This window comes from Sturnira hondurensis, unplaced genomic scaffold, assembly GCF_014824575.4.
Source record: "Sturnira hondurensis isolate 20B ecotype Veracruz unplaced genomic scaffold, ASM1482457v3 Scaffold0007865, whole genome shotgun sequence".
NCBI lineage: Eukaryota > Metazoa > Chordata > Mammalia > Chiroptera > Phyllostomidae > Sturnira > Sturnira hondurensis.
The window spans coordinates 13425171-13451499 of record NW_028080496.1 but is presented as its reverse complement, the minus strand read 5'-3'; the positions used below and the strand labels follow the sequence as shown (position 1 = coordinate 13451499).

The 26329-nt window shown below is 54.8% G+C and overlaps 1 protein-coding gene across 3 annotated transcripts in view; it reads left to right on the top strand.

The window, feature by feature from the left end:
• Positions 1–1612: 1612 nt before the first annotated feature.
• The window catches only part of ATP10A (ATPase phospholipid transporting 10A (putative)), a 106485-nt gene continuing 81768 nt past the window's right edge, over positions 1613–26329 (top strand). For 2 of the 3 annotated variants that reach the window (XM_037053805.1, XM_037053804.1), the window contains exon 1: positions 3499–4136. In XM_037053805.1, the coding sequence (XP_036909700.1) occupies positions 3697–4136 (440 nt within the window). In that variant the 5' untranslated portion in view covers positions 3499–3696. Of the gene's footprint in view, positions 1649–3498; positions 4137–26329 lie in introns of those variants that run through there. The other variant, XM_037053802.1, reaches the window with a different exon arrangement.

The following is a 26329-nucleotide window of genomic DNA, read 5'->3' as shown; positions in this document are numbered from 1 at the left end:
CGGACCCACCCACACCATGGCCACAGTGGCCTGAGCCACCATGCCCCCTGACCCGGGTACCACCGATGCGGCCTCTTCCTGCCTCCCTGCCTGCTGCTCACGCAGCAGCCCATAGTCCAGGCCCACGGCTCTAAGGCTGCCCTTGTCCCGCAGTTAAAAGCTAAATCCCAGCCCCTGCAGGCTCCGTCTCTGCTTCCCACTGCCTGGTCCTGGGACCCACGGTCCCCGAAGACGCCTGTGTGGCTCGCTTCCTTAGGCCTCTGCTCAGGGCTGCCCAGGGGTCCTTCCGACAGCCCAGCCATGCCGCCCCACGACCCCCCTGGCTGGAATTCTTCCCAGAGGACAGATGGCCCTGCGAGCAGGAACTGCGTTGTGGGGTCTGGTCCTGCCTTGCTCACGCTGCCTGTATCACGGGACACTGACCGCAGTGAGTGTGGTGGCAGGGGAGTGGCTTCCCCTCACCATGAACTTCTCCATCACCAGCCTGGCCGCCTGGACAGGACCCAGAGTGGGCAGGAGGGGAGAGGTCAAGGTTGTCAGCTGTGCTTCTGACCAAGGGGCATATAACTGGAGGAACCTGTGTGCCCCTCCTTGGGTTCCAGTAATTCCCTGGAGTGATTCACAGGACTCAGAGATACTTCACCTACTACACCATCAGTTTATTACAGAAAGCTGCCACTCAGGAGCAGCCTCGTGGGAGAGACGCCTTGGCTCCACGTAGGAGGAGACGGGCAAGGGGCTCCCAAGCCCGGCCCGAGCCCACAACTCTCCCTGGGGAAGCTCTTTAAACCCCATCACACCGGCATGATCAATTACATCATCGTCTTTGGTGATTGATTCAACCCGCATCGCCCCCTCCCCTCCCAGGAGGTCAGGGGGTGGGACTGAAAGTTCTAAGCCTCCAACCGCCTGGTTGGTTCCCCCGGCAACCAACCCCCACCCTTAGGAGCCTGAGGACCAAATGTATACTTCTTACCCAGAATCACGATACCACACTGTGTCTTCCTACCAAAATATTAGATCCATGTTGTCGCGAACGGTTCTCCTGCATGTTCCCAGGGCCTACAGCATGCCAGGCACACAGGAAGTGACAAATAGATATTTCGGTGTGAAAATGACTTGTCCAGGGCCCCGTGGTCGGACCTCCTTGGAGCTCAGTGGTGCAGATGGCGAGCCCAGAGTCCACCCTTCCCAGCCTGCCCTGGCCTGGGTGGTCAAGAGCGTCCAAGTCCAGTCCCCTGTGGAACAATCTAAGGAGGTTCTCGTGCCACGGCCTGTCGGTCAGAGCAGAAGTCATTCCACGTGGGTCAGTGGGTCGTGCAGCATGGAAACCCTCCGGAAGGCCGGCTGAGCCAGGCCACAGTGGGGAACAGGCCTGGTGAAGAGCCGGGTGGCAGGTGCCTGGCCTGGGAGGCAGTGTGACGTCAGCGCAGAATCTTGGAACCTTGGAACCTTTGGGCGGAATGCGGAGGGGCAGGAACAAGGCCTGTTCTGAGGCGGGTAAGGAGACCTCTTGCCCTGGGGCTGGGGCTGGGCTGGGCGTGGGGGGGGACCAGAGTGAAAACAGCCAGTTGGTGCCAGTCCCCTGAGGGCCTCAAGGGACCTCTACAGAGCCAGCCTTCCACTTCGTAAGCAACGGGGGCTCAGGGTAAGAACAGGAAAGGGTCCTGTAGCCACATGGGCAACAGGCAGATTGGCTGACCTGAGGAGACTTGAGGAGGCTGGGAGGAGGGGACATGCACCCAGAGGCCCCCGGGCACCCTGGGGCTACCCACAGGGAAACAGGCACCAGTAGGCCCCAGGCCTCCTCACTGGGTTGATGATGGAGGGCAACCTGGGAGCGTGTGGCCTCTGTCACGGAAAGCAGGGAAGCTGTGGCCCTTCACGCGCTGTACCCTCCGTCTGGGGTGCCAAGGGTCTGCTATGAGATCCGACTCCCTTCCCCAGAAAGGCAGGGACTTGGGCCCAAACGTCCTCTGATCTTGGCCTCTGCACGCTAACGTCGTTCCCCAGGAACAGCAGGGGTCGGGGAAGGTGGCCCTGGGGCGTGGGCCACTTTCCTAGTACCGGACACTCTCCCCTCCCGACACTGGATTCTGGGAAACGCCACGGTCTGTGGCTCCCTGTAGGAATGGGAGACCCTGGCAGGGTCGCCAGATGGGGTGGGAGGCAGGGTGCGGGAGGTGAGGGCCGCCCTGAGAGAGGGTCCCTGCGAAGAGGCCAGTGGTTTCAGCCAAGTTAGAAAAGTGACTTATCAGCAGGCACCCTGGTGGGGAATCCAGGTCCACAGAGGCTGTGGGGATGCTGAAATGATAGGGGGTCCCCATGTGGGAAGAAAAATGAGGGGCAATCCAGACAGATGGTGCCCCAAATTGTGGCTTTCACCTAAATCCCCAGCCATGGTCTCCAGGGCAAGAAATCCTTGTTTTTCTTCTCTCTCACATATATATGTATAGGTATGTGTATATATGTATGTGTGTATGTGTATATATATATATATATTTGTATGTATGTGTGTATATATACATATACATATACATATACCTATTCCCTTGATTTTGAGAAAGAGAAACACTGATTTGCTGTTCCACTTATTAATGCATTCATTGGTTGCTGCTTGGATGTGCCCTGACTGGGGATTGAACCCGTTACCTTGGGAATTCTGAGGATGCTCTAACTAACTGAGCTACCAGTCAGGGCTCATCTCTATACTTCTAAAGTGGGGGGCCAGACCTCAGAGCTGTGGCACATCTGGGGCCTCTTTTTGTGGACGCCGGGGCTCCTTCACCCCTCCTGCCACGAGGCCACATTCTCCACACACTCCCCTTCTCTGGCTGCCTGTGACTAGTGAGGGGAGTCCTTTGCCTCAGCAAACACTTCCATCCCTTCTGAGACACTCTCCTGGTCCCTCCTTGCTTCCCAACATGCACCCTCAATACCTTGTCCCTGTCCCGGTCCCCGAGGCCCCCTCAAAACCACAGCACACAAGGGTTATTCTGTGCCTCAAAGTTTACCCAAGAGGAAAAGAGGCCGCTTTTGCCACAGGGACACACTCCTCCCTTCGAGGGTTTGTTTTTTTTTTTTAATCCTATTTGGAGAAGGAAGGGAAAAGTCTAGTTCACCCAAGAAGTGAGTCTTCAAGTAGGCGGAGGCGGGGCAGGGAGGGGAGCAGAGGGAAGCCGGGGCACGGTGCCTGCGAGGGGTGTCCCCAGACCAGACGTCCTGGGTAGAGAAGGTATGCGTGAGTCATTCGGATTCCGGTTCTGGCTGATTCCAGGAGGGGCCCCTAACTCGGGGTCCCCAGTCCGAGCCCGTGCAGGAAGCCGGGCTGCCCGGGAGGAGCCTAGTCCCCGACCCTCTGCAGCGCCCCCTCTCCAGCCGGGGTCCGCGCGCCGCCACGTTGGCGCGCACCGCTGCTTCTGGGAAACGAAACTGAGTCGCTCTCCAGTTTCTCGCTGCTCCGCTCTTCGAGCTTCCCGCGCCCCGCGGGGCGGGGCGGGGCGGGAGAGCGGCGGAAGCGGCCTGGGCGGCGGGGGCTGGCCGCGGGCCGGGCGGGGCCGCGCTGACCGCCGTCTCCGTGCGTCCCGCAGGCGGGGAGCCCGTGTCGCCGCGCCCCGGCCGCGGGCGATGATCACCTAGGAGGCTGGCGCGGGCGGGCGCGAGCGGCGCAGGAGAGGGGCGCGGCGACACGCGGCCATGGAGCGGGAGCCGGCGGCGGCCGAGGAGCCCGCGCCCCCGGGCAGGCGGCGGCGGCGGCGGCGAAGACGCCGGGAGGGCAGGACGCGCACGGTGCGCTCCAACCTGCTGCGGCCCCCGGGGGCCCAGGACCCCGCCGCGGGCGCGGCCAAGGGCGCGCGGCACCTGGCCGACAACCGGCTCAAGACCACCAAGTACACGCTGCTGTCCTTCCTGCCCAAGAACCTGTTCGAGCAGTTCCACCGCCTGGCCAACGTGTACTTCGTCTTCATTGCGCTGCTCAACTTCGTGCCGGCGGTGAACGCCTTCCAGCCGGGCCTGGCGCTGGCGCCCGTGCTCTTCATCCTGGCGGTCACGGCCTTCAAGGACCTGTGGGAGGACTACAGCCGCCACCGCTCCGACCACGAGATCAACCACTTGGGCTGCCTCGTCTTCAGCGGGTGAGCTGGCGGGCCGGGCAGGGGGTCGCGGGCTCCGCGCTGGGCCCGGGCGCTCCCTGCACTTGGTGCTGGGCACCGGGTAGGGGGCCCTGGGTGGGGGTGGCCAGGAGAGTGGCTGGACTCTGGACAGAGTGTCCGGCCTCCAGGGGCTGGCGAGCCTGAGACAATGTCGTGCGTCCGGAGACCCCTGTGCACTCAGGGACGGAGAGCAGGAAACTTTGGATGCTGGGGCACAGGGGGGTCCCCTCAACCGGATTGTCTGTCACTCAGACCTCGCCTCTGAGCCAAAATGACCCCAGGGCTGCTGGGCGCCCTCACCCTCAGCTGCTCCCGCCTTATAAGTAAAAAGGAGGGAAATGTATTCCCAGGCGCCCTGACCTGAAAGTTCCTGCCTCTCTTTGGCTAGACTCCGTAGGCCAGGACGTTTAATAACCTTAACAACCAACACAGGAATGTAAACCTCAGTCTTAGGTGGCATTTCATTTCAGGACAACAGAGTGAAACTGCCACCAGCTTCAGCTTCGGGGCACACACTGGGTAAAGGGCAGGAGTCATCACAGCAGTCTGCACCCCAATGGGAGCTGTGAGCTGACCACCTCACAGGCGCCAGCCCAGAGTTGGCTGCTTCATTTTCTTTGAGTTAACCTGTTTCCAGACGGAAAAACCGAGGCCCTAGGAAGCTGTGCGTCATGCCTGTGGTTAGTACCAGGGAGCATTATCCCTCCTCTCTCCCTGCACCTCCCCAGAGGCTTGTCCAGGAGGCCCACTGTCCCTTTTCCTTTATTCCCACCTGGGGGAAGCCACTTGGCAGCAGGTGCATTTGGAAGCCCACCTGCAGGCCACACCCCTCAGGGAAGGGTAAGGTCTTGGCTTTGTTTACTTGGCCAGAGTCCTAGTGTGGGGACAGATAGGAGCCTCCAAGGTGAGGACATGATTTTTGTCCACCTCTGTCATGTGTGAAGGGGCTCTAGGAGGAGGTCCCTTGCGTTCTCAGTGTCGAACTGTACCCCTCCGGCCGCAAAAAGTGGGGGTCGTGGTTGTTTGTGCCTCCTAGGATAGCTTTCAGGGGTGTCCAACCTTTTGGCGTCTCTGGGACACACTGGAAGAAGAGTTGTTTTGGGTCACACATTGAGTACACTGCAACACGTAATCACAAAAAAGTTTCATCATGTTTTAAGTAAGTTGACGATTTTGTGCTGGACCGCATTCACACCCATCGTCAGCCCACATACCCCTGACCGGAAATGAAGACCATGAACACTGCTTCTTGCTTTTGAGTATCTCCCACCCTCTTAGCCATGCCAAGTGGGCTTTTTTTTAAATTTTAGATTATTTATTTATCTTTAGGGGGGAAGGAGAGAGGGAGAGAAACATCAATGTATGGTTGCCTTTCGTGCGTCCCGTGCTGGGAGTTGGCCTGCAGGGAACTAGCCTGCAACCCAGGCATGTGCCCTGATTGGGAATCAAACCGCGATTCTCTGGTTCGCAGGCTCGTGCTCAATCCACTGAGCTACACCAGCCAGGGCCTGGGCTTTATATTTATGTGTAAACAGATGCTCAGAGAGGTTCAGCAACTTGCCCAAGGCCACACAGCTGCTGGGAGCGGAGCTAGAACTTGAACCAGGCCTTCCCAGCTGCACAGCTTTGCCAACATTCCTACGCTGGGGCTTCTCAAATAGCTCCGAGACTCACTCAAGAGGCTTATCAAAACGAACAAGTGTCAGGCTCCAGCCTCAGAGTTTCTGACGAGACTCTTCGGAGACCGGGCCCAGGAATCCGAATCTTTGATTCTCACCCAGGTGTGCTTCTCAGATGGCCCCGACCTGCAGTTGTGCTGCCCGGCTTCCTGTCGGGGCGCTGAGCAGTCAGCATACATGACGTGGCTGCACAGGGCGGTGGGGTTTCCTGGCTCCTGTTCACCAGAAGCATGAAGCCAAGAAGGGAGGGGGAACCCCTTGACGCAAGTGTCCTCAGTGTCCCCGGGAGGGAGGACTCCAGGCAGCCGGGTGGCTGCCTTCTGCACCCAGGTTTCAGTCCTCACACGGGTGCCACTTCCTGTTATCACCCAGCCCGCAGCTCCTGTGGCCTCCTTTTTAGAAAGCCTAGGGCCTCAGGAAACACACTTCATTGTCTTGCGGTTGACAAAGTGCTCTCGAGCCAGTGTGACCCTTATAGCAACCGTCACCCCCACCCCCCGAATGCTGGTGGGGAACCTGAGAATGGGGACCCAGAGCAGTCCTCTTGATTCCGTGACCTCCAAAGGCTTCATGGGGCTTTGAAACCTCCGTCTTCCTGTGGGGCCACACCTGTCCAGCATCTCTTCTTTCCCCCTGACCCGACCTGGATTCTCGAAGGATCTGAACGACCCTGGGGGCGGGTGTTCAGGCCTAAGGGTGCTTTCAGGAGCTCTCCGACACCTCCCAACGCCCAAGTCAGATTCCTTGGATGCTTTCCCTGGGAGAGATGGCTTTCTCCATGGGCTGGGTCTGTGGGCCCGTCTGCCTGGGTGACAGAGGGGAGAGAAAGGCCGCCTGGGGACTGGTAATCCTTTCCCAGAAGCCAAGTCAAACTCCTCCAGGCCCAGAAAGTCTAGCATCTGTGGTGTGTTCAGGGCTGGTCTCTAGGAGTGAGAGCATCCAAGCCCTCCCTTGTCCTCTGGGGACAGCGAGTGACTTGTGTACCTATAGCAGGCCAGGCTGCGTGTAGCTGCCTCCCAGACCCTTCCCGGTGGCTCACACTGGTACTCTGACCTGGTCGTCACAGAGCCAGGCCCCCGCCAGGCTGTGGAGACGGCAATGAGGAAGCTGGGTGTCTCAGGGAACTTATCTTGGGGACCGACTGCAATGTGGGGCGTGTCCACTGGGAGCCCTGGCCAGCTCCGGGTTGCAGGATGCAGGGAGGAGAGTCGTTGCAGACGAGGGCGTGAGGTGGAGGACCAGGGAGGGTGTGGACAGACAACGGGCCGGAAGGGCAGCAGCCGCAAGGGGGGACACCACAGGGTGGGGCACATGACAGATTCAGTGCACCCGGAGGCTGTAACCAGGTCCCAACCCGTGCGGGGGCGAGGTGCCAACTGTGGAAGCCTTGGGGCTGGGGGAGTCAGCAAGGCGACCGGCTTGAGAAACGCGGGAACAGACTTATTCCAGGTCAGGCCAATGTTCGTTCAGTGCCTTTCCCACAGAGACCGTGGGAAGCCTGGTTGCAAATGGTCGGCGTCTATTCTGTGTCGTGTCATTGCCCTGGTGGGTATACAATGCAAAGGGCTGTTGCGTCAAAACGTGGGGACACGCAGGTGAGAGCGCCCCTTTGCTGGGGCAGCCTTGACCGCTGACACCGTCCCTGCACGGTGGCCTCTCTCAGGCAGCGGCTCTTTATGCCACTGTAGACTGAGGTGGTGTTTCTGGTGGGTGTGGGCCCTGGGCCCCCTCCCCGTGGGAATCCCCCATCCAGCTGGTTAGAAAGGCGGCCCCTCAGGCCCCCCTCCCACCCCACACTGAGCCCCTGGCAGTGGGAGCTGGTGTCTACATCGCAGCTGCATTCGCATAGGGAGTTTGAGAAGCTGTCTTCTATTTCCACGTCCTGAGTTTAGGAAAGTTCTCTGAGCTCTGCCCAGTGTGGTGAGAGAGCCCCGTGGGTGACCCTAGGGGGTCGTCTGCATCCCGCACCCGGTGGGAAGGCCAGTCTGAGTGTCCCTTGGCCGTGGTGCAGCAGGGTGGGGGGGGTGCAGGCTGGGAAGCCCTTTTTGGTCACGTGGATCTCCTGGGAAAGGCTGGTGGGAGGAGCCACCTCCCTGAGGGCCACAGGTGGAAAGAAAGGAGGCGTCTGAGTCTGATCCCCCCACCCGATGCTCCCAGGTCGATGCTCCCAGGTCGAGGGTAATGGGGCTCAGGTTTCTGTTGTGGGGGCTGGGACCTCCCTTGGCTGATAGGCAACAGCCTCCGGGTGACCAAGCCGGCAGGGTGGATCGGCAGCGAGTGACCGAGGGCCAAGGCTGAAGGGGCTGGAAGAGGAGAGGGACAGGAGCAGGGTGGCGGGAAAGTGGAAGACAGTCACCGGAGGAGAATGTCGACGAAGAGTCAGGGGGCGTGCGTCATGGAAAGCGGAGTCTTGCGCCTTTTGAATGTCAGGGGCGAGCGGGGAACCTGTAAACCACCAGACCTGCCTCTGCACTCAGAAGCAGGCAGACTCTCCGAGGGCCCCAGGCTGCGCGGGGCTGAGGGGGGCTGGGCCCAGGCCTGCCCCGTGGGGACCCAGCACACGCCCCTGCCTCAGTTTCCTAACTTGTTAAGTGAGTGCTGGGTCCACACGCCCCTCCTGGCCTTGATCCCGTGGCCCCAGGAGGGGCCAGCACCTTTGTCCCAGCGGTCCCCTCCCTCTACCTCAAGCCCCACCTGCGTCGCTGTGTAATGTTTTGCCTTTGGCTTCAGGAGCTTTGTGTTGACACCTTTCTTTCATTGCCCCCAGGGTGTGGGGACAATAGCGTTTATGTGTGAAGTAACCCTAGGTGACTTTGCCCTTGACCTTCTGGGCTCCAAACTTGAATTCGAGTGTAGCACCTGGTGCCCTTCCGTCACCTTTGGGGAAAACAGGCCACCTGGGACGCTGTCTTGCTTATCTTGGAGTGACTGTCCTTCTCATCCCTGCCCCTTCCTGTGATTCTCAGCTCGTTTCCCAGGCTCCCTGGAGTTATCGCTCCAACCCACTGCATTGCCCTGAGCTTCATGGGTTTCCTTTGACCTCTTTTTCTTTTACTCCCAGAAGAGCCTGAAATGAGACCCAACAGAGTTCTTCCGCTCTTATTTTGTAATTTTTTTAAAGACTTTATTTATTTATTTTTAGAGAGAGGGGAAGGGAAGGAGAGAGGGAGAGAAACATCCTTGCGTGGTTGCCCCTCGACGTGCCCCCAACTGGGGACCTGACCCGCAACCCAGGCACATGTCTGTGGGGGCGACTTTGCCCACAAAGTCCCCCCTCCCCCGCCCCGTCTGCCACGGATGAAAGGAAACACTACCAAGACGTGATCTGCTTGGGGAGGAGAGGTGGCTGATCCCTCAAAGGGGAAGAACCCAGAGCCCCCTGCTCAAGCCCCCTGCTCAAGCCCCCTGCTTTTATTGGGTTTGTTTGCACAAGAATACAGGTGAGGCTCAAACAATAGACAGCATTCAAAGAACTGTGAGGGCTTATTCTCAGTCAGGGTCAGATAGCTAAGGAGCCATAAAACTTTGAGGAACAAACTTCTTGCTTGGACCCTTATCATTTAAATGAGAGCATTCTACACAAAGCAGGTTTCACAGGATTTTACATATTCTTTCTTAGGCCTGATTTACCCCGATACCTGCCCTTTTCAGCACTGGGCTGCACTGCCTTCCCCATCATAGGTTTTAGGCTTAAGTGGATTAGAGCCAGGCAGCGCTTCTCCCAGACAGAAATGGGGACTCGGGCTATGTCACAACAGCCGGGGGGATAAGGGTCCATCACTCCCTCTTTGTCACAGCCCCCCGAGTCCTTCCATGATGGCCTCCCAAGTGATTGTGTCTGGCCTAGGCTGGCCCTCTCCGAGGGGTCGTACCCGCCATGGACATCGACCATGCTCTGGGGGCAGGGCATGAAGCAGAAGCAGCGGTTGCTGCCAGAGACAAGCTCTGTCTCCTGTGGCCCGCATTCTGGAGGTCGCTCACTTAGCCATGGGAGGCAGTTACGATTCCTGAGACCAGGTAGGGCAGTTCCCAACACCTGCCCTGACTGGGAATTGAACCGACGACCCTTTGCTTCACAGGCTGGCATTCCATCCACTGAGCCACACCTGCCAGGGCCAAAGTTCCCCTTTTGAGGTCTGTTCCTATGTCTGGTCTCCCCTAGCCTGTGTCCTCCCTTTGCTGCAGAGCCCTGTCTCTCTCGGGCCAGCAGCAGCGCTCCTTCCCGAGGGAGGCTCAGCCTCTCCATGTCACCGGGAGTAAGGGACTTGCACATGTAGACGTCAGGACAAGACCCAGACACGGGGACACGCCAGGACCAGGTAGGTCCTCGGGTGTGCTGGGCCCAGAGCACATGTAGACGTCAGGACAAAACCCAGACACGGGGACACGCCAGGACCAGGTAGGTCCTCGGGTGTGCTGGGCCCAGAGCATTGCCATTCACGTGGTTTGGGGAAATAATTGTTTTTTGATACCTGTCTTATGACCTGTATGACTCAGCACATGGGATTCAGCTGTAGCGAAAGAATCTTTTTTTCCCTAAACACTTGGTTGCCCTCTGAAGGTAGGCATGGGGCTGGCCTTTTTTCTGGTTTGGTTTCTTTGTTTTTAACACTCACCCAAGGATATGTTTGTTGATTTTAGACAGAAAGGAAGGGAGGGGGAGAGAGAGATCGAAACGTTAATGTGAGAGGGAAACATCAATGGGTTGCCTCCCGTACATGCCCTGACCGGGGATCGAACCTGCAACCCTCACTATGCACCTGGACTGGGAATCGAACCTGCGACCTTTTTATCCACAAGATGATGTTCCAGAGCCCCCCGGCCAGGGCCGGGCTGTTGTTTTAATGTCAGTGTGGGTGTAGCGTCGTGTATGTGCCATTCTGTCTTAACCCCCAGCAGCCTATTCTTTCTCACATCCCCATTTCACAGTCGAAGGATCAGAGGGTTCCGTCCCCCCTCCCCCCGCCTGCCTATCAGGACCCAGAAGTGCCGGGCTTGACCTGTCCTGCTCTGACCCCATCTTCCTAGTTTTTCTTCTGCTGGTCACCCCCACTGCCCCACCCCGACTCCCATGCCCACCAGGAGCGCTAGGCTTCAGTTTTTAATTAAAATATTTAAAATTGTATTCATCTCAAAAGATGTTCTCATTTCCCTTGTGCCTTTAGATATTCAAGAAAAAGTTATTTCCCTGTGATGAGAACTCTTAAGGTTTACCCTCCGCTAACCACGAGCAAACATCGCCCAGCATTGCTCACTCTGGCCACCATGTTGTGTGGGATGCCCACAGGACGTATTTATCTTCATTTAAAAGATTTTATATATTTATTCTTAGAGAGAGGGGAAGGGCGGGAGACAGAGAGGGAGAGAAACATCAATGTGTGGTTGCCTCTTGCGTACCCCCTACTGGGGACCTGACCCACAACCCAGGCATGTCCCCTGAGTGGGAATCGAACCGGCGACCCTTTGGTTCACAGGTTGGTGCTCAGTCTGCTGAGGCACACCAGCCGGGGCAACAGGTCTTATTTATCTCGTAGCCGAAGCTTGTCCATTTAGACTGCTGTTATCTAGTGCGCTCACCCACCTACCTGTGTAACCACAAATCTCATCTGTTTTTCTGGTTTGTTTGGTTTTTTTTTTTGGTCGATACCACATAAGGGAGATTATACAGTGTTTATCGTTTACTATCTGACTCATTTCACTTGGCATCATGCCTCGTAGATGCATGCATTTTGCCACAAATGGCAAGATGTTTTCTTCTGCATGTCTGAGTAACACTCCATTATACACATAATGGAATATTAATGTGTAATATGAAACATGCACATCACGCGCCCATCTGCTGACGGACACTTTGGTTGTTCACGAGTCTTGGCCGTTGTAAATAAAGCTGCAGTAATAGGCAGGGGGGTGTGGATCTGTCTTTGACATAGCATTTTAGTTTGCTTAGGACAGATACCCAGAGGTGGGGCTGCTGGATCGTAGAGTCTTTTGGAGAAACCCCTATACTGTCCCATCAACAGGGACAACGTTTTCCTTTCCCCATGTCCTCCCCAAAGCCTGTCCCCTCTTGTCTTTTCTCTGGTGGCCATCCCCACAGGCATGCCACGGCGCCTCATTGTGCCTTTGACTCCCTGACTAGTGATGCTCAGCATCTTTTCATTCGTACGTTCTTTGAAAAATGTCTCTTCAGGCCCTTCGCCCAATTTTGGGTTAGATCAGAAACCTAGCCGTTTGTGACGCTGTCTCTTTGGGGGTCTTGCTGCGTTCTCACCAGGCGGCCATTCACAGTGGAGAGATCCTTGGAGCCAGCCACCGAGTGTTCTGGGATGTCCTTGACTTGCTCCGGACAGTCCCCGTGAGGAACCGCCCTGTTCCCAAGGCCCTCATGGAAAAGCACTTTTGAAAGTCCACTTATAAGTCAGAGCTTGCTGATGTTTCTGGACTTCCCGACTTGCGGATTTTGAGAAGGGGCTCTGCGACCTCAGGCTCCGCGTGTCTGTGCCCAGCTTCTTGTTGAATTCCCACCCCGTGCCCTTGTTTGTGTGAGGCCTATCTTGCTATATATAGTGTGTCGAAAGAACTCACAGGGAAGATGGAGAGGCTGTTTTGATTTCTGCTTTTTCAGACTCCTCCCAGCCTGGCCTTCCACATGTTCCCAGAATGCAGTTTGTGTACATAGCACCCCCACCCTGGCATACCCTCTGGTTATTTTCCCACCCGGGATCCTGGATTTCAAACTACTTTGCCTACCAAACTATTTTCATTAGATAATAATGAAGTCCTTTGCTCATTCGAAGTCACTCCGAGGCCACTGAAACCCCTCAGTGGGGCTGGACGCCTGCCCTCAGCCCCGTCCCCTCATTCAAGCAGGAGGGAGGGCGGCCGCCTCTGAGGTTGAGACGATGCGCAGAAAGGCGGGGCACGGCCGGGTAGGTGGGCAGGTGTCTGACCGGGTGCACAGTGCTCGTCATTACGGCTATTCCTGCTGTTGTGGCTACGATCACTTGGTCAGAATATTTCCTAGTGTTGCTGCTCCGAGGAAGTCCTACTTCCAGCCAAAGCCAAGACGTTTCTGTCGTGGGGCCTGTGTCGTTTTATTATGGGTTCCTGGGCGGTCTTTGGAAAACATTTTTGGAATCCGGAAAGCATCCCACCGCTAAGTTCGCAAACCCCTGGTAATCCAAAGATGCCCTTGGGTGGCCCGTCACTAGAAAAGCACCCTAGGGAAATGGAAACATCAAGGCACCATTTGTTTATTAGGCAGCAGGGTTGGTGCATTTTATAAATCCAGTTGGATTTGGTAAATAACCTTGTTTTTAAGCATCAAGTGAGTTTAATTCATTCACCCATTTTGTGGTGTCTTTGGAATTCTCAATTTCACTTATCAACTGCAGTTTTTTTAAAAAGTAGTGTCCAGTTCTCTCTTTTTTTAAGATTTAGTTATTTTTAGAGAGAGTGGAAGGGAGGGGGAGAGACGTGGATGTCAGAGAGAAACATCGATCGGTTGCCTTTTGTGCATGCCCCAATGGGAGACTGAACCTGCAGCCCAGGCCTGTGCCCTGACTGGGAATTGAACCTGCGACTTCCCATTTCGCGGGATGATGCCTCACCCACTGAACCACACCGACCAGGGCGCCTTGGGACTCCAGCTAGTCCACACACAGTGTGTCTGCCATGAGTGGGAAGTGAACTGGCCCGTGCTCGGTGGTGGGTGGTGTTCTCTCTGTGACGCCCTGGCCCCTCATCAGGTGGCTCCCAGACCCTGGGTCTCACCCAGCAGCAGCATCTGTCCCAACAGGCTGCCGGGTCGGGGAGTGTGCCCTTCGGCGCCTCGGAGGGAGTGGCCACATCCCTGGCTGAGCTTTTCTCCCACACCCAGCACTCGGGGGCTCCCCACTGCTCTCTGCCTGGTGGGCCCTCATGGTCACCTCGGCCTCGAATCCATCCTCTCTCTGTCTGGGTCATCTTCAATGACAGTGACACAGGAAATCTGCTGACTTCGAAACTCTGCATGTTCCACAGATCAGCCCAGAAAGACAGGAGGAAGAGGCAGCGTGTGGCTCTGGGGACGCCCTCCGATCTGTCCCTCTCTGAGCAAAGAAGCCACGTTTACACGCACATCCGTGTAGCTCGTTTCAGACGAGGGAGGGCCGCCAGCTTCCCTCTGCGTGCGGCAGCCTTCAAACGCCTGTGACATCTGCGGACTCCCTGAGGAAGAGTGCTTTTATTAGACTGCCAGAGCGCTTACTGCAGGCGGTTTGCAAATGGTGACTCCTTGGTAGAAACCTAGGCAGTAGCATTCAAACTGCCCGGTACCATTGCCCTCCTTTTCCTGTTTGACGCCTGTGGCTGTGACGGGTGACGGTCCAATCGGACGTGTGTGCCTTTTCCTGGTTCTCACCTGGCACGGTGACTTGTACCGTCGCATTTTTCAGGTACGAATTTGGAAAGAAAACCGTTGGTTGAAGTGGGACGGGAAGATGGATTTCTCACACTGAAATCAGGTGGCCGGCCGTCACCCTGAGGTGGCCAGGCCCCAAAGCCCTGGGAGTGGGGGCTGCCCCTGTAAACAGGTCACCAGTCACCGTCAACCTCCCAGCTCTGGGCCTCACTTTCTTTTTTATTTTCCTTTAGTGAAATTTTATATCGATTTTTAGAGAAAGAGAGAGAGAGAGAATCATCAATTTGTTGTTCCATGTATTCATGCATTGCATTCCTTGGTGGCTTCTTGTACGTGCCCGGACTAGGGATCGAACCAACAACCTTGGCGCCTCCGGCTATTTCCCATCCTGCTGAATCCTCTGTGAAGGGCTTCACAGGACTTTATGGGGATTCCTTCCGTGTGCAACCGCCCACCTGTGGGGCCAGGAGAAGGGCCTGTGGACCAGCCAGGGAGCTGTGTGTGTGATTCTTGGCCTTGTCCCCAACCAGCGCACACGGTGACATCTTACATCTGCTCCAGCGCCGTCAGCCCTGCACCAGCCTTGTCTTGTTCTTGTCTGTGTTGCTTGGACACCCTTGCTGACCCTGGACGTGCGTCCCCTCCCAGGTCTGGCCACTTCCTAGAGACAGTAAAGGACTCTCCTGTGAGTGCACCTGTCGCGTGCTCACCAGCCAATCCAGACCCCGCACCCCCAAATGCCCCTTTATCGAGCTCCCACACCCAGGGCCACTGTCCCTGCCCTCGTCACCCCCGGGCCACGTACCGGACGGCTGGGGACAGCCTCTGTGCCCCAGAGCGCACTGAAATCACTCCGGCCCCTCTCACTGGGTGCGTCTGAAGGCCCCACGGGAAGAGGCTGGTTTTCTCACTCTCCACTCATGAGTGTGTGCTCTCCCTGCATTTTAAAAGCTTTCGGGAATGCAGAAATTGTTACCCATTTCCTTTCGATTACCCGAGAACTTAAGTTTCTTTAAAAACAAGACATCCTCAGAGTGAGTAGATTAGGAACGTGAGTACAGGTAACTGTTCTGTTGGACTGTACTGTTTGGACTGTTCTTTGAACTTCAGGTCTTGGAGCAGATCTTTGGTTCGGAAGGCCCCTGAACATGCCTTTTGTCTGTGGCATACGTGAACTTGAAGTTGTTGTTGACAAGTCCAAGCTTTTGTAGAGGGTCCAGCTGGCCCAGAAGTGGGAGGCGGCGAGAGACCCAAGTCTCCTTATCTCAAGGTCATTTCCACTGAATGACAGACTCTCGCCCCTCTTTTTTAAAATATATTTTATTGATTATATCATTACAGTTGTTCTATTCCCCCCCTTCATTCCCCTCCACCTTGTACACCCCTCCCCCACCATTCCCCCCTTTAGTTTATGACCACGTGTCTCAAGTTCTTTAAATTCTATATTTCCCCTACTATTCTTGCCCTCCCCCCTATCTATTTTCTACCTACTGTCTATGCTACTTATTCTCTGTACCTTCTCCCCTCTTCTCCTCCTCCCACTCCCCTGTTGCTAACCCTCCATGTGATCTCCATTTCTATGATTCCGCTCCTGATCTAGCTGTCCTATTAGTTTGCTTTTGTTTTAGGTGTGGTTGTTAATAACTGTGAGTTTGCTGTCCTTTCACTGTTCATCTTTTCTATCTTCTTTTTCTTAGATAAGTCCCTTTAACATTTCATATAATAAGGGCTTGGTGATGAGGAACTCCTTGAACTTGACCTTATCTGAAAAGCACTTTATCTGCCCTTCCATTCTAAATGAAAGCTTTGCTGGATAAAGCAATCTTGGCTGTAGGTCTTTGGATTTCATGACTTGGAATACTTCTTTCCAGCCCCTTCTTGCCTGTAAGGTCTCTTTTGAGAAATCTGCTGACTGTCTAATGGGAAGTCCTTTGTAGGTGACTGTCCCCTTATCTCTTGCTGCTTCTAGGATTCTCTCCTTCATTTTAATCTTGGCTAATGTAATTATGATGTGCCTTGGTGTGTTCCTTCTTGGGTCCAACTTCTTTGGGACTCTCTGAGCTTCCTGGACTTCCTGGAAGTCTATTTCCTTTGCCAGATTGGGGAAGTTCTCCTTTATTATTTGTTCAAATACGTTTTCCACTCATGGCTGTTCCTTTTCCCCTTCTGGTACCTTTATAATTTGTATGTTGGAATGTTTAAAGATGTCCTGGAAGTTCCTAAGTTTTTGAATTCTTGTTGCTTTATTCTTTTCTGGTTGGATGTTTCATTCTTCCTTCTGGTCCACTCCCTTGATTCGAGTCCCAGTTTCCTTTGCATCACTATTGGTTTCCTGTGCATTTCCCTTCATTTCAATTAGTTTAGCCTTTATTTGTTCCTCTAATTTGTGACTAAAATCAACCAGTTCTGTGATCAATCAACACTGATCACCAGTGTTTTGAACTGTGCGTCTGAGAGGTCCGCTATTTCTTTGTCACTTAGAGTTATCGGCTCTGGGGTTTTGAGTTCTTCTTGAGCCATATTTTGGACTGTTCGTGCCTGTCACGTATGAGGAGCGGAGCCCTAGGTGTTCATCAGGGCTGGGCCACTCAGTCACTGGGTTGTGATGCTGTATGTGGGGGCAGGGTCAAAGGAAAGCAATGGCAGTCTCCTCTGCTGCTTCCTGCCACTGGGGCCTGCGTGGTCTGTCTCACTGGTCACTCCCCCACTGGTTTATCGGTCCAGTTGAACGGTTTGTTGTTGTTGGACTTCCGTATAGTTCAATTTTCTGTCTTTTGGCTGCGTTTTTGTTTACTAAAACTTTGTTGTCTTTAAACTTGGTTGTGGGAGAAGGCACCGTGTTTCCACCTATGCCTCCATCTTGGCGGAAGTCCTCACCCCTCGTTTTGAAAACGTTCAAACTGCTGTGGAGTGACAGACAACCCACGGGGAATGATCAGTGCCATGGATGCAGATGACAAAGGCATCTCAGCTCCTGGCGCTTGGTGACGTTGCGCCATTCGTTGCTGACCTTCGGGCTCCTCCCTGTCATTGAGGAGGATGGTCGAGGAAGAGGTCCTTGACCGACTGACTGCAACAGAAGTTGATCCATTGAAGGAGAGAGAGAAACATTCATTTGTCGTTCGGCTTATCAATGCGTTCGTTGTTGTTTCTTGTATGTGCCCTGACCAAGAATCGAACCTGAACCCTCGGTGTGTCGGGATGATGCTCCAACCAACCGAGCCCCCCGGCCAGGGCCACAGACGTTTGCAGGGTGGTGGGGCTTTGTCGCCGTTTGGAGAGGGTGATGTTGTCCCTCTGCAAGCTGCAGCACTGGGCCTGGAGACCACGCAAGGAGGGGACAGAGCCTGGGCCAGGGGCTCCGGCCCTTCCCAACGGTGCCTGCCTGCTGAGCGTTCTAGAATTTCGAGTTTCTTGTGTCAACCAGCAAGAGCTTCGCGAAATAACTCCTAGGATGCGTGGGATGTGTGGCAATAGCCTGGGCGTGGTGTGATTCACCCAGGTGGCTCAAATGTTGGGGGTTTCACGTTGGATGGCCACGCACATGGCCTTATTTGGGGGGTGAGCTCCCCTTGAATTTCTGCCAATGAACTTTTCTATCCTGTGTCCCTGGGTGAGCTCTGAAGGGCTGGGGATCCAGGAGGCTGGCGGTGGGGGGCAGGGGGGTTGAGAGAAGAGCATTCGTTCCAAGATGTCTAAGAGAGCCAAGTCCCAAACGAAAGCCACCAAGTCCCAAGGCCTCAGGCCACCAAGGGGCTCCCTGCGGAGTAATAAGGACTGTTCTTTGAACCTGTTGGTTGCAGACTAAAAAATGAAAGTGTCCCAGTTTCTGTCCCCGTGATGATGTCTGGATCAGGTCACGCGAGTGTCTGCTTAAGCCTGGGAAAACCGGCCTGGATGGGCAACCACTTCTGGAAAGGGGCCATCCCTCGGGGCAGGTGCCGTGCGACAGACAGGCCTTCTGGTAGACCCTGAGGCAGGGCGAAGGGGCCTTCACGCTGCTCCGGCCATCTGGCCTTGGATAGCCGCAGCTGATCCAGCACGACCTCCGCTGAGCCCGGCTAATATCTGCAAAGACCTGTTTCCACATAAGGTCACACGCTGAGGCTCCAGGTGGATGTGAGCTTCGTGGGACACTGTTCAGCACCGAATCACACCTTTGTGCACTGTGGGCCTTTGCAAGTGTGTGCAGGGCTGTTTCTTTCCTTCCCTCCTCCCTCCCTCTCTCCCTCCTCCCTCCCTCCTTCCCTCCTTTCTTTCTTTCTTTCTGTCTCTCTGTCTGTCTGTCTTTCTATTCCACTTTGGTCCTAAATAATGAGTTATTAGCAGCAGAAGGTTATGTGGCTCTTCAGAAATCCTGGCCAATGCGTGTTTTCTAGATGTTTCCCCCCGGATCGGGCAGTGAGATAGCACCTGCAGGAGCCTCTGTGAGTGCAGGCACCGTGTCCTGTTCTTTGGTGACTTCTCCCCGTGCCTGTCACCATGCCTGGCCCATCATAGGAGCTCAGGTAGAGTTGGTGGGTAAGGAGAAACTCAGAAAATCCATACCTTAATCCATATGGAATTTGGGGAAAATATATACTTGAAGACACTCTAAGTGATTGCCAGGAATTTTGAGGCTATTGTTACACCAAGACTGGTCATTTCAACTCTGTGAGCGCCAGCCTGTGTGGCTCAGTTGGCTGGGCATCATCCTGCAAACTGAAAGGTCACAGGTTTGATTCCCTGTTGGGGCACATGCCTGGGTTTCGAGTCTGCTCCCCAGGCAGAGATGCATACAGAAGTACCAAAGGCAACCCATAGAAATTCCTCTCCCTCTCTTTTCCTCTCCCTCCCCCTCTCTCTAAAACCATAAACTAAAAATAAAATTTAAAAAATGAACTCTGAAAGCTGGACTCACTCATCTCTGCACACTGAACGCCCAAAGAATTCCCAGCTGTGGGGCCTCCCCCTGCGAGGAGCTGCCCGCCCGCAGGGTTCCCTGGAAAACGCCCTCCGGGAGCAGCCCCTGAACCCCGCCAGCCTGCCTCTGAGGCGGCCCCGGCGGGGGCAGGGTTTGTTACAGTGACAGCCGCACACCACACCACAAGGAGGACCTCGAGGGGCAGGAGCCTGTGATGGCCCCAGCCACACACGCCTTTGGGATGACGGGTCTCCTTGGAGGGGATGGGTGTGGACAGAGAAGGCAGGGATTCCAGACGTCCAGACGGAGTGGAGGGGGTGCGGGGCCAGCCCGTCTGCGGAGGGTGGGGCTGGGGGGGGGAGCTGGGTGGGTGGCTCGGAGTTCTGTTTGCATTTCATGGTCATTCGTCACTCGCCCCAGATATAATTTTGGCTTTGAGCAACGCAGATGGGCAGCACGATGAGCAGAAGTGTGCGCAGCCTGAGGCTGGGAGGCCAGAGCAGCGTGAGAGGCCTGGGACCCTGGTGCCTTTTGTGAGTCTGAGGACCTGGATTGATGCCTCCTAATCGAAATACCGATTGCCGTAAGCTGTTCGATATTGAAAGCAATGTGTGTCCCAAAGCTGTTTTTTTAAGGGTCTCATCACTACAGTGAAAAGAGAGAGAATCTTGACCTGTCAGGCCTTCCTTGGATAGCTCGGGAAGAATTAGTTCTAATCCTACAGTTTTGAACTAAAGAGCCCCAGACCACAGAGAGAAGGAGCAGAAAGAAGAAAATAATGAAGTCGCTCCTTTCCTGCCACTCAGAGATACTGTTGCCATGGTGTGTCTAGAGTTTTGTATTGTGTTTGTCACTTGGATATTATGTTTCCTACATGAAGAAATATTCTGCAAAAATATGACTTCTGAGGGGAAGGGAGGGAGAAAGAGAGGAAGAGGAACATCCATGGTTGCCTCTCAATGCGCCCCCTACTGGGGACCCGGCACACAACCCAAGCATGTGCCCAGGCTGGGAATCAAACCCTTGACCCTTTGGTTCACAGGCCAGTGCTCAATCCACTGAGCCACACCAGCCAGGGCAACAAACTTTCTTTTCGTTTCCCAGCATGCAGGTCTGTCTGCCTGTGATGAATTCTTCCCATTTTTCTAAACCTGAAAAGATCCGCGTATTTCCTTTGTTTTCAAAATAATATTTCCACTCGCTCTGAGAGTGTAGGTGAACATTTTTTTTTTCCTTTTAGTACTGAAAGGCGCTGCTTTCTGTTTTGCGATCACTCTGATCTGTGCTTCCCCGTGTAGGCAGGGGCTCCTCTTTGTTCTCTGTTTTTATGATTCTTTCTGCCATCCCTCTGAAGCAGTTTGAATGTGATGAGCTTGGGCGTCTGTCACCGTTTTCTTCCTCTTTCCTGTGCTTGGGTTTTATGGTGTGCTTGGAATCTGGTTGTATAGTTGTCATCAGATTTGGTGAAATTCGAGTCGTTGTTGCTTCACCCGTTTTCCCTGCCCCAACCCCCAGACACAGATGACAGACACGTTAATTGGGCTCCCACAGGGTGACTGACCTCTTTCTTACTTCCTCCTATTTTTTTAAAATCTTCATTTCCTATTGAATAGTTTCTATTGCTGCGTCTAAGTTCACTATTTTTTAAAACAAGGTCTAATCAGCCTTTAATACCACCAAGTGCATTTTTCATCTCAGACTTGGTAGTTTTCTTTCTTTTTTTAAAGATTTTATGTATTTATCTTTAGAGGGGAAGAGAAGGAGAGAGGGAGAGAAATATCAGTGTATGGCTGCTTCTTGTGCGTCCCCTGCAGGGAACCAGCCTGCAACCCAGGCATGTGCCCTGACTGGGAATGGAACCGCGATTGTGTGGTTCTCAGGCCCGTGCTCAATCCACGGAGCTACACCAGCCAGGGCAGACTCGGTAGTTTTCAATTCTTGAGGTTTGATTTGGGTCTTGGTTTCTGAAATGCATTCCCCAGCCTTAAAAATGTCGTCTTTCCTGAGCGCAGGGGTTACAGCTACCAGAATGGTTTTGTGTCACGTTCATTCTGTCATCTGCATCATTTCAGCATCTGTTTGTATCGGTCGTTTTTTCCCCCCTGCTTCTTTGTGGGTTATTTTTTCCTGGTCGTTTTTTACCTCAAAGCTGTTGGACGTTGTCATGTTCCTAGAAATGTCCCTGAGCGCCGTTTTCGGTGCAGTGAAGTTCTCAGAACAGTGTGGAGCCCTCAGAGTCTCACCCGTGGCCTTTGGGAGGCGCCTTCCGTCTGGGGTGGAGCTAACTAACCCCATCAGGTCGCTCCACCTGGTGCGCAGTGAAGCGAGAGGTGGTGCACCCAGGATGCTGAGCTTCTGGCTCTTCCTGGACCCCCATGAGCTCCGAGATCTTTGCTTTGTTTTGCCTTCAAGTGGCTCTTTCCCTGGCTGGTGGGATGACCCTCTGATGACCTCCAGTGTTTGTTCGCTTGCTCCCCCTGGGCCTCCGAGGTCTGGGACTCTGCCCTGTAAGCTGCGGCTGCCTTTTCTGCCTGTGCACTGGGCTCTGTCGCTTCCACTGGGGAGGCCTGAGGCTCTGCCTGGTCCCCATCCCTCCTGCAGCCTGGTGAGGTTCTCCAGACAAGTACAGGGCTCCCCGTCCTTGCTCCCCTTGGCTCCTGCTGTCCAGATTCTGAAAACCATTTTTTGGAATGAATTTTGGCCCTGGCTGAGTGGCTCAGTGGGTTGGAGGATCGTCCCAGACACCAAAGGCTGTGGGTTTGATCCCTGGTCAGGGCACATACCTGGACTGTGGGTTCGGCCCCTGGTTGGGGTGCATAGGGGAGGCAACCAATCAATGTTTCTCTCCCTCCCTTCCTGTCTCTCTAAAAATCAATAAGCATAAACAAGTGAGGATTTTTTTTAAACTGCACTTTGCTTCTTTTAGAAAACGGAGTTATACCTTGCAGTGTCTAAAACTCCGACTCAGGGATGAATAGTGTGTGGCTGCCTTTCCACAGCCGAGAGAGGAGCGTCGTGCGTGGTTTCAGACCTGTGTGCCCCTGCAGTCCAAGAGAAATAAAGACAAGCCCAGGAACCAAAAAATAGCTTGTTTGAATTTAAAGTGGAACAGAATGAGTATTTTTTCCTCTGTGTTCAAGTCAGGTTGATGGCAGATAAGGGAAGAGGCTTTGATACCACGGCCAAGCATCCTGCCAGCCCAGGCCCAAACGAAAATGTTCTTGGAAAAGGTTTTTTTTTGGGGGGTGGGGGGGCGGCGGGCTGCAGGCGTCCTTGTTATGTTCCCGGCCTTTGAATGAGAAAAGAAACGTATTTATTTGTGTAGTAAGGTTAGCTCCCCAGGACCGCACAACAGCGATAGAAGCGAACGCTCCGCACTCCGAGCTCCAAAGCAGGAAGAAATGCGGCTTTGTCCTCGGCCCGGCAGGACCCACCCAACAGACAGGTTCTGTGACCCGGGAGGAGCGGAGCCGGCTCCGGTTTCCGGACGGGCTATTTTTAGGTGTGGTTGATTCCACCACACTCCTCACCAGAGAGCTGTCCCAAGTCAGATACGATAGAAATGTTACCCCCCCACCCCCCCAAAAAAAGCTGAAACTCAGAGGCCCTTTGGTTTTAACTCCTAAGCTCCAGGGACTTGGAGGCCACGTGGGGACCCCGTCATCTCCGTGTGTCTGCTCTTGGCGTGTGAGGGCATTTCAAGGGCTCCGAGGGGCAGAAGCACAGAACACACTTTCCTGGGGTCTGTGTGACCCTGTGTGCTCCTGAGAGTCCTGGCACTCTGCCTGCAGCCAGCTTCCAGACCGGTGCCTCAGTTTCCCCTGGCCTCTGGGTGGGGCTTATGTAGCCGAGGGCAGCACGGTGCAGCAGCGTGATGGACATGGAGACTGGGGGGACCGGCCACAGTCGGGCTGGGCTGGGCTGGGCTGGGTTCAGGCGGGCCCTGGAGTGTCTGAGGGCAGGGGTGTGGTGTCCCTTCCCTCCCACAGTGTCACTAGGGTTTTTCGTTTCCTCCCTGGTCAGAGTTCACATCCCTTTTCACATCTGACTGGTCTAGCCACAGTCACTTGGAACGGGACCCAGTGCCTCTGGTAGGAGCTCCTCCTGGTTGGGTGACCCGCCTGTTTCAGGTCGGAGCAGGCCCTCCACAGACAGTGTCCCCAGGGGGCAGATTGGGGGACTTCTGATGGGCCCCTACCAGTTCNACTCTGCCTACAGCCAGCTTCCAGACCGGTGCCTCAGTTTCCCCTGGCCTCTGGGTGGGGCTTATGTAGCCGAGGGCAGCACGGTGCAGCATCGTGATGGACATGGAGACTCGGGGCACCGGCCACAGTCGGGCTGGGCTGGGCTGGGCTGGGTTCACGCGGGCCCAGGAGTGTCTGAGGGCAGGGGTGTGGTGTCCCTTCCCTCCCACAGTGTCACTAGGGTTTTTCGTTTCCTCCCTGGTCAGAGTTCACATCCCTTTTCACATCTGACTGGTCTAGCCACAGACACTTGGAACGGGACCCAGTGCCTCTGGTAGGAGCTCCTCCTGGTTGGGTGACCCTCCTGTTTCAGGTCGGAGCAGGCCCTCCACAGACAGTGTCCCCAGGGGGCAGATTGGGGGACTTCTGATGGGCCCCTACCAGTTCTTTTAATCTCTCTTTCTCTGCTTTCCTGCCCCAGCTCCACCTTGTGTCCTCTGTCCTGGGTGCCAGCAACCGGCTCTCAGCAAAGTCCACCTCAATCTTCTTCCTCTTAGTCACCCAACTCTGAGAGCCTGCTGGTGCCCCGGGCCACCCGAGTCCACCATAGACATTCCCACACCTGTCTTCTGGGCCCTGCGTGTCTTCAATGCTGACGGTGGCCTGCCCACATTGACCCACCTAGGACTTGTTTTTTTCCGGTGGCTTTAGGAGCTTGATGGATTGTGGCCAATCTAGTGAAGTGAGAATGCCTGCTGAGGCCCTGGCCAGGTGGCTTAGTTGGACCGTCAGCCTGTGCACCACAAGGTTGTGGGTTCGATCCCTGGTCAGGACACCTGTGGGCAGCAACCGGTTGATGTTTCTCTCTCGCTCTCCCCCTCCCACCTGCCTCTCTTTCTCAAACCAATACGCATATCGTGGGGTGAAGATGACAAACACACCCACTAGGGTGTTGTCAAAGCTGCCTGTCACCCTGCTGGACAAGGCGGTCGGCCGCTGGACCTCCCTGGCACACAGACACGGTCACGAGCGGCGGGATCTCGGGCCAGGGCGTTGTTCTTTCCTTGGTGAGGCTGAGATCCAAGCGAAACCTTCCTCCTCTTGGTTCCAGCCCCATTACAGGTCTCTGCAGCCCCTTGTTGTCCCGGCTCTGGCGACATGGTGCCGGCTGCCCTATGGTTGCCTGTGAACTCCCAGGTCTGGTACTTCCTGCCAGAGCCTTTGGCGTCAGACCCTGGGCCGCCCTTGCAACACGCATCCTGCCCGGGGCCACCTGCTCATTTCTAGACAGTACCAAGGTGCCTGGTAGAGTTTGGGCCAGTTGTAGGCAGGTGTAAGGCAACGCCCTGGTGGTTTTGTCTGGCTGCTCTTATCTCTGGCCAACTTTCTCCATGTATTTCCAACTTTTGCAAAAACAGCCTGTGTGCCCAGAGCCCTCTGGCATCCCTGCACTTTGAAAAGAAACAATTATGTGCATCAGCGTCCAGTCCCTGCAACACCCTCAGGGTAGGGGATCCGTGAATGAAGCCAGAGAGGGGATGCGCCAGCGGCACCGGAACTGCCCCCAGGAGCTGGGGGTGCCGAGCGCGGAGGCCACATCGGACCCTCGAGGTCAGACCGACAGCATGCTCACCTGAGCCTTCCTCCCCGCTCCGTCCCCTGGCAACCGCCTGGTTTTTGTGGCAGCTGTCTTGCTGGTGACGAGGGACCCAGAAAGTTGGGGACACTTGACTCTCACCTCTCCCCCTCTGCTCCCCAGTTGCTCACCAAGCTGCCCTCCCAGCCTCAGAGGAACCTCATTCGTTTGGCAGAAATATGGGTGTTGAGGTGAAAGTCATGGTCAGAGCTAGAGAAAAACATGCGCTGGCCCTTTGCTTATTTCTGGAGAAAGGATGAGTTACGGTTGGAATGAGTGGCCATGTGTGGGGGAGAGGAGAAAGAAGCCTAGGGTGGCTGTTTCGTGGGCACGTGGATGAAGGAGAAATAGCAGGTTCCGTGGGCGGCCTCGAGGACGTTTAATCTCCTGAACTCATGAGACTCGCCATGATCAGTGGGTCGCTGGTGCTTCTCCGAACAGGAGTAATGATGAAGGCAGGTGTCTTGGGAAAACACTGTTCCAAATAAACAGCCCGTGTGTTTCTGATCTTTGATTCTAAAATACCTTTTCTCCATAATTCTCTGTGTGGGGATTGCAGGCTTTTTTTTTCTTTGATTTGAGGTAAAGGTAGAAACTTGTTTTCATGCAGCACATTGTGGAATGTTCGACAGAGAGAGGTGAACTCAGGAAGGGAAGTAGGGTAGCTTGCTCGCTTCCTTTCTCTTTTTTTGGAGAGAGAGGGAAAGGGAGGAAGGGAAACATTGATGTGAGAGAGAAGCATCCATCGGTTGCCTCCCATAGGTGCCCTAACTGGGGATCAAAGCCACCACCTAGGTATATGCCTTGGCCAGGAATCGAACCCATGATCTTTTGGTGCACAGGACGATGCTCCAACCCACTGAGCCACACCAGCCAGGGCCCAGCCTTCGTTTTTTATGAACCAAGTTAGCATTGTCTGTGCTCTGCCCCTAGAAGAGAAGCATGACTCTCCAGTCTGTGGCCCCAGGAGGTGCTAAATAGGACTACAAGCTGCATTTGTTGGGTTTTCATCTGAGGCTGACTTGTCTTTAATGCACCATCTTCCCCAGTAAAACCTATGAATAGCAGCCCATTCATGCCCGTTTGAGCTTGGAGATGATGCAAAGGTTGGGCCCTTTTTTTTCTTTTCCTTTTTCTAAATGCCACCATTGAATTGATCATGAGAAAGGATTCTGTCTTTTAAGGAAAGTGATGTCTTCTCTCCTGGATCCCCAACCTTAGGCTCCCAGAATGAGCAAGAAACCCTGCTGTGGGTGGTCCTGTTTCAGCCCCTGGTGAGGTATTGGCTCCAAGGCCCATGTGTGGCCGGGGAGACCGGGTCCCCCTGCACGGTGGCTCCGTCGTTCAAAACAGGCTTGGGAGTATTGTGGAG